General features: G+C 48.8%; 1 protein-coding gene across 7 annotated transcripts in view; it reads left to right on the forward strand.

Moving 5' to 3' along the window:
- The window catches only part of GAPVD1 (GTPase activating protein and VPS9 domains 1), a 28,596-nt gene extending 24,388 nt beyond the window's left edge, over nt 1-4,208 (forward strand). For all 7 annotated transcript variants that reach the window (XM_068656452.1, XM_068656445.1, XM_068656450.1 and 4 more), the window contains one exon: nt 289-4,208. In XM_068656452.1, the coding sequence (XP_068512553.1) occupies nt 289-429 (141 nt within the window). In that variant the 3' untranslated portion in view covers nt 430-4,208. The remainder of the gene's footprint in view (nt 1-288) is intronic.
- The last annotated feature ends 3,616 nt before the right edge of the window (nt 4,209-7,824 follow it).

Below are 7,824 nucleotides of genomic sequence, written 5' to 3' on the forward strand. Positions count from 1 at the left end.
CTATTCCATGTGTTGAAATCTGGGATGGCTTTTATAGATTATGCCTGTGTTCTTTCTCTTGGCCTGCCAGTTGTTTTTCCTTGTTGGAAAAATGCTCCTTTCACCAAGTCAGATGTTTTCTGAGGCTGTGAAAAGGGGGTGGTCTGGATAAGCAGTCGCTATCCTACAGATGTATTAAATAATCATGTACCTATTTGTGAGGATCACTGCAGAAGTAGAATTGTACTTCTACTATGTATCTTAGCTTTGCAAACAAACAAACAATCTTTTTTCTTCTTTAACCCTCAGGCAAATCCACCTTGTTTGCTGTCCACTGTTCAGTACATTAGCAGTTTCTATGCCAACTGTTTATCTGGAGAAGAATCTTACTGGTGGATGCAGTTCACAGCAGCAGTTGAATTCATTAAGACTATTGATGATCGCAAGTAACTCAAACAGCACATACACGGGCAGACTGTTAGCAGAAGAGTCTATAAGAATGTACAACAGCTGCAAAAGCTAAGAAGAAACTTTCTTTGTATATAATATTGTACAGAATTGAGGCATTTTAAAACACACCTTTACTAATCAAATTAATTTAACAGGTTTTCCTCTTCTCTTTTGGTTGCATTTTTCTCCCCTGTAGATACTGGCACTGTAAAAGGGACCACAGTTTTCAGGTATTTTGGAATCTTAAAATATGCAGAAAAGTCTCCATGTTTTTTTTCATCACCCCTTTTCCTGAATTCTTATTCATGTGAATAATTCACTTCATTTCTAATGGAATACTGAAACAAGAATCAGGGCAACCACTTAGTATACTTTCTAGCTTAATACACCTTTTATTAATAAAACACCAGCCACACTGCAAGTTTGTAGTAGGTGACATTAGTTACCAATTGTATTTCACCTAAATTTAAAATCTGAGAGGACAATGTAAATATTATATAACTATATTTAATGCATTGCAATTATCTTTGGACTCGTTATCCTTTAAATAAACAAGCAAAAGCCTCTCTGACCTCTAACAGGTTGTTACGTACTGTGTTTTGGTAAATGAAAGGACTTTCTCAAAAGGAGAGATCTCAAGATTAAAAAAGAACAAACTAAACTATTTATTAAAATGTAATTACTGAAATTTCTGAAACTGGAATTTATAATAGATAGGGCTTAACTGATAGTTAAACACTTTTTGGCTAGGGCATTAGGGTGTTATAAAGGTTTGAATATATAGAGGAGAGGGACTGTAAGTTACAATAGATAAGTCTAATATAAAAAGGAGTAATATTACCTTACTGTAATATTTTTTTCTGAAATATTGTGTATACTGTACAAACCCCAAACAGAGATCCTTAACAAAACCTTGGGCTGTAATATATATTTTGATTAGTGACATTAAATACATATGCCAGGGGTTTCAGTGAATGTTTTTACTAAATGTTCTTCATGTTGTCTGCTATGCAGCAGTGCAAGTTTTACTGTTCATATAAAATATTTTAAAATATAACACTGTTCTTTATGAAACATATCATGGCATCAGGTCAGGGTGTTTTATAGATTTCTCACCCCACCTTTCCCTTAAACTGATAATTATGAATTCAAAAACGTTTTTATGCACAACACCCCATAAATTTTTCATGAATGAAATGGTCTGAGTGATGGCCAGTGGTTGTCACCTGTATATAAGTAATTGCTGTTCTTTTTTAGCTAGAATTACACTGAAAAAGGACAGCAAGCATTTAATTTTTTCATGTCAGTATTATTCCTTGCTCTTCCTGGAGTGTTCAGTGCACTTCTGACAGAGGGATGTGTTAAGACTTGGTGTCTGTGACTGGTAAAGGAAACAAAATCTTTCTCACATTCTTTACAAAATATGTTTTTCTGTCGTTGATCTTTTGCTTTTTTGTTGGGTTTTGTGTGTGTGTGTGTTTGCGTGTATGCATTTTGATGATTAAAACCTGTAAGGAACTAGTACTTAAAATCACTTGGTTAACTGAAATTGGAACAATTTATGTAAAGTATCAAGTGCTTGATTTGGCTGTGCTACTTGTCAAGGCATAATTAAAGAAACTTACTTTCTAGGGCTCTATATGTAATTCAGTATAGCATTTTTGCCAAGCTAATCACAGGTGAAAGAGTGGAATGATAACTTTTTTTTTATAGTCTTTCTCCTTTATTAGAGACTTGATTGTGTGGAGGAGCAACACTCAATAGAAATGAATTCCTCTGATCTGCCTTACTATGGAAACTCAGTGTGTGTACCACTGCAACATTCTGGTTATTTAGCCTTGATGGGTTTTTGGTGCTGAACATGTAACTTAATATTGCAAGCACAGCCCTGACACGCAGCAGTGAAGCACAAATACGCCCTCGCAAAAGATATGGCCAGATCATATCTAAAAGCAATATAAATTTATTTATATTTAAGTGTCCTACAATATGTAATTATTACTTGAATATCTGAGATGTTAAGACCAATGTATGAAAGTTCTTTTAGTCCTGAAGTTTGGGTTTTAGTTGAGGATAATATTTGATCCTTAAATCAGTCTTGTTCTAAATCTTGCTAGTTTAAAAGATGGCACAATGACACCTAAGCTGGTGATTACCCTGTGCATTGCGTCCCGTTTGCAAGCTTGGCAAACAGAGTTTGATCAGCATCATCTGGTCTTTCAGATTTGCTTTCCTTCATGGAAGTGGCAAGAACCATTTTCTTCATTATTTTTATTAATTTGCTTTTCTGTGTAGAAAAATAAATGAACTGGAGTAATTTTTTAAAAAACATTTTTAAACCAGTAAGTGTTTCGGTTAGCCCCAGATTAGCTGAGAGTATTCATTGTAAGATGGTCCTTTGCTTTTTTTTTTTTTTTTTTTTACCTGCTCTGAAAGTCCTTTATATAGTATTGCTAGGTGTAGTTAGAGAATTAGGCTTTCCAAAGAATTAAAAACCTTGTAATGTCATCTTAATATTTTCCCGTGGTGTCCCATAACATTTTGTTTTAAAATGATAAATTACGTGTATAGGAAGTGATGTTGTTAGATTTTTGGTGTGCAATAGTAAATGTGAAAAGAGTGCATAAAGGACCAAAAGTAACAGAACTGTTGCCAAAAGGTGCCAGCCAACCACGTACACCCGTTTCTGTAAACTTGGTGCTTTCTGTTAGAATTACTTCAACCACTGAAGGATGAACGGAACACCCCGAGGGAAGGGGGCTGGGGAGAGGTCATTAGCAGTAAGTGGATTGCATTCATGGACTTGGGGTTTGGTCATGGACTTCAGCACTGGGTGTTAGCGTGGAGAAACTGCCCAATTAAACAATGGCATGACTGCGCCCATTAATTTTTGCAGAGGTGGTGTTTTCCTTTTCTGGGGGATAGAGGCGTGAAAGAAAAGGGCTGGTTCTTTCATCCCCAGGAGATTCCTTTTTTGCTCCTAACCCTAACGGAGTTTTCTCTTGAAGGCTTTTTTTAGACACTCTTTAAGGAGAATTGGAATGTGTATGAAATATTTGTCATTTAGGTTTAAAGGTTTTTGTTTTAAAGACCTTGTATTACCAAATGCTGAATGTAACTGCCATAAATTTCAGGAAAAAAAGCCACTATCGTGATCCCGTTTCCTGTAGGTGGGTTTCTGGTGAGCACAGTGTTGGTTTGTGTCACTGGGAACCGTCGGTGTTCTGTAAGCAAAATTCCAGCAGCAGTTTGAGAGCTCCCGGCCGCGCTGGGGACAGGTAGCGGGTAGGGGACGACTGCTGGGGCAGCGAAGGAGCAGCAGGAGCAGGCAGAGCCGATCAGCCGCAAAGCTTCAAGCAAGTGAAGCGTGTGTGTGTGTCTGTGTCTGTGTGTGTGTGTGTGTGTGTGTGTGTGTGTAACCGGGTGTGAGCAGCGTGCCCGTGCTGCTGTGCCCACTGCACAGCCTGGGGCTGGCAGCGTGACCGCAGGGACACGGCCCAGGAGGGGGAAGGATGCTCGGTAGCAGCTGGGAACCTGCTTGAGCCTGTACTACTTGGAACTAATCTCTGCTGCGTTAGTGCCGTGTCCTGTACCTGTGCGTTGTGCTTTACCTCTACAAGCTTTGTACTGCCTCCCCTCCTTCAACCTGGTGCAGCCTTTACAAACCGGCATTAACGAGCTTGCACAATTCTGTACGCAGGAACCCATCTTGTCTCTAACCTGGTTATTAATGTACTGTTCTGTAAGAAACTGATTAAAAGGAGAGCAGTTTTACCTGACCCGGCCTCCTCTTTCCGCACCGCCCCCCCCGGCCCCGGCCCCGGCCCCGGTCCTGCCCCGCCGCTCCCGGGCCCCGCCGCCGGCCCTCGCCCGCCCCCTGGCGGCCGCGCGGGGCCCCTGCAGGCCCGGCCCGGCCCCGTTCCCGTTCCCGGCCCCGGTCCCCCCCGCCCCGGGGCGCCCAGCAGCGGGCCCGGCTCCGCCGCCCGGTGCCGCCGCCCGGCCGCGGCTGGGTCCCCGCAGCGTTACTGACCTTGATTCTCTCTCATTTGCATCCGGCATTTTTCATCCTCTGGAATATGGCGTTTGGGGACCTTTCCATCATTAAGTGGATTTACAGCAATTTCCTTATGTGTTTTCTCCAAGGGATTCTGTTATGAGAGGCACATTAAATCTCCATTAATACCTCATTATCCGACTGATAAGATTACCATGATAATGAGGCAGAAATTCTAATTGTTTCACTTCTTATTGTGCCTTTCATTAAATCATATACCTGCAAGTTGCCAGCGCTGAGGGGAGCCCCGGGCCCCGTGCGGGGAGCCCGTCCCCAGGCGCGTCCCATGGCCCCGGCGGGGTGCTGGGGCTGGGGGCCGCGGACGCCTCTCCCCTGGCTGCTGCTGCTCCCCCTCGGCCCCGCTGCAGGAGGGCTGCCTGGCCCGGAGCTGGGCTGGTGCCTGGCCCAGGGCTGTGGGGCCATGAGGGCTGGTGGCCACCACACGGCCGAGTCCCAGGAGCTCAGTGCCCAGCTCCTGCCCCAGCAGCGCCCGCGCCTTTGCCCTGGTGGAGGCCAAGGCCTGGCCCCTGCCCCTGGCCATCACCCCGTAACGCACGGCCCTGCTCAGGCCTTGGTGCCCGCTCCGTGGCAGCGCTGTGGTTTCACACCACGGTTTCACACCGCGGCTCTTTCCTGAGGGCTTTTAAGCGCAGGGGTGTTCAGCGCGTTCGCAGCCTCCTTTGGAGCTGTTACAGCCCATCAGGTCAATGATCCATGAACTAAAAAGTCTCTAAGCAGGAGCAATTATTGTCTATCATGTGTCAAAGGCGCCCGTATTGACCCCGATAGATGGAGCCATTATGGCCTGTTGAGTCAACGATCCATGAACCTCACGTCCCTGGGAGCAGAGGTCTCCACCAGCGCCCGTCCTGGGCGCCGCCTCCGCCCTGTCACCCGCGGAGGGCTGAGGGAGGCCTGGGATGGAGGTGGCTTTGTGCTGCGGGGCTGCCGCCAGCCCCTCTCCCCGGTAAGAGCCCCAGGAGCAGACACTGCCCTGCCCTGGCCCGGTGCCCACAGCTGGCTGTGTCAGGAAACACCGCGTGAGCCCTGCTTGGCACCAGAGCCATCTCCAGATCCTGCAGCTCCTTATGGCAGGGCCACGAGCCCTCCGTGTGGCCAGGTCCATTCCTTGGGCTCGCTTCGTGGCCACCCAGAGCCTGGAGCCGGGCTCGCAGTGGCTGTGGGCACGAGGAGCAGGAGATGGAGCCCACCCGTGCCCCCGCCTGTGTCCCTTGTGTCCGGATCTGCAGCAGCAGATAACGTTATCCTGCACAAGTGGACTTCGTTAAGCTCCTCCTGTGCTAACGAGGCGACGTCTCCATAGTAACTGGCACATTTGGAGGGCAGCAGGCTCACGGGACTGGGAGACAAAGCCTGTGCAGGAGCAGAGGCAGAGCCCACCCGCGGCCCCGCTCGGGCAGAGCAGAGGCGATGGCTCCTCGCTGCGGCACCGCGGCAGCCCCACGGCTCCCCACGAGGAGCTGGCTCTGACCCCAGCAGCCCTGGTGCTTGCCCCGGCCATGCAGCAGCAGGGACACAGCCGCTGTGCCAGGGTGGATTTTGGCACTGCCCTGCAGCGCCGGAGCCACCGCGTGCCCCGGCTGGGGCGGCCGCGGGCCCGGCTGTGCTGCAGCAGCTGGGCCAGGCAGATGCGCGGGGGCAGCGGGCGCCCAGCCCTGCCCTGCCCTGCCCTGCCCTGACAGCAGCGCGGCCACTTACCCGCGTCGCCAGCGGAGTCGTTGGGCTGGGGTTAATCAACATTCATTCATGTTTCCAAGTGTAAATTGAGCATTTGTTTAATTATGTGTAAGTAGCAATACATTCTGGCCATTATCTAAATCACTATTTTATTTCCTGGATGTGGTTTCATAATGCTGGGTTTGTACTCCAGCCTCTGCATCATTAACAGAGAAGAGTTAATGAATATAAAAGCGTAAAGGCTAATTACACTTTAATTTACAATCATGGTCTCATTTTGGGACCACATGAAATCTGTTTTGAAAACAATTAAAAAAAAAAAAGCCCAGTGAAGGTCTGGTGACTGGAAGGGTTCTGGCACAAAGCAAACGGTGCCGGTGGCCGCTGGGCCCATGGCAGCACGGCCGTGTGGTGCTGGTGCAGCCGGGGCTGCCCGCGGCTCCCGGGAGGCCAGCAGGTCCCTCGTGGCCCCGTCCCCGAGGACAGCCGATGGCAGTGGGGTCGGGGCTGTGAGCTGCTGCGGGGGCCTGTGCCAAAGGATGTAAATTGGAGCCTGAGTGGAGAGCACAGTTCACCTGAAGGAGACAAAGATTTATAGGGCTGCAGATGTTGAAAGCAAAATTCAGCAAGACTGCTGACTCGAGCACTTTACAATATTTACAATTACTGGAGATATAATGGCATGCTTTCCAGCCAGCAGGACTCGTGCAGGAGCAGATATTGGTGCCCACTTATTACGGGGTGACGGTATCTGAAATCGAAGCTCCCAGTAGGAGAGGTGAAGGCGAGCGGTTTAAGGCTCCTGTTCTGCTGTGACACCTGCAGGGGGATCACTCTGAGCAGCAGAAATTTGATCATCTTGGATGTGGTGTTTGGGTGCCTTGGTTGCTCCCTGCAGGATGGGGTGTGGGGGAGCTGCCACGGTCAGTTCTGTAACTGCTCCGCACACACCAGGTCAGTGCATCGCCCCCGTCCCAGTACCTGCCCCTGGGGGCTGGCTAATGGTGTTTTGTACCCAACAGTAGGGCACCAGGCACCCACCTTGGGCAGACAAACCACGGTGACTCAGCCCCCGTCCTGCCCAGCGTGGGCACTGGGCACTGCTGGTGTGGTGGAGGGCAGGACCCACGGCAGAAGCTGGAGCGCGTGGCTCCTGGCAGTGTGTGTGTGTACCTGCACTCGTGTGCACACCTCCACCCGCTAGTGTTGAGCAAATATCTGCTTATATTTCCTTTATTGTTCTGATTCCCTCAAAAATGAAATAAAAACCAAGTGCTGACTTCAGGAGGGAGCAGTGGCCTCGGAGCGAAAGGCTTATTCTCTCCGCTGGGCTGGCTGCCTGCATCCAGCAGCGGAAATAAATCTCCCTGAGAAAACCACTTTGCTCACACAATTTCAATCCAGCAGGGCATAGTGGCATCACTCACTTCTTGTTTTATTTAGCTGATAATCTTTTATTGGGCCAGCAGAGCCCCGTGAAAGCACGGTGCCGTTGCAGGGCTGCTGTGGGTGCTGCGGCTGAGCCGGGCCGTCTGCTGAGCGTGGCAGTGCCCAGAGGGGAAATCTGCACCGCAGGCTGAGCTCGGGCAGAGCTGCGGCCCTGCCGGGGCTGTGCGGGCCCCTACAGGGCTGTGCAGCCCCCT

Source organism: Anas acuta, chromosome 20, assembly GCF_963932015.1.
Source record: "Anas acuta chromosome 20, bAnaAcu1.1, whole genome shotgun sequence".
NCBI lineage: Eukaryota > Metazoa > Chordata > Aves > Anseriformes > Anatidae > Anas > Anas acuta.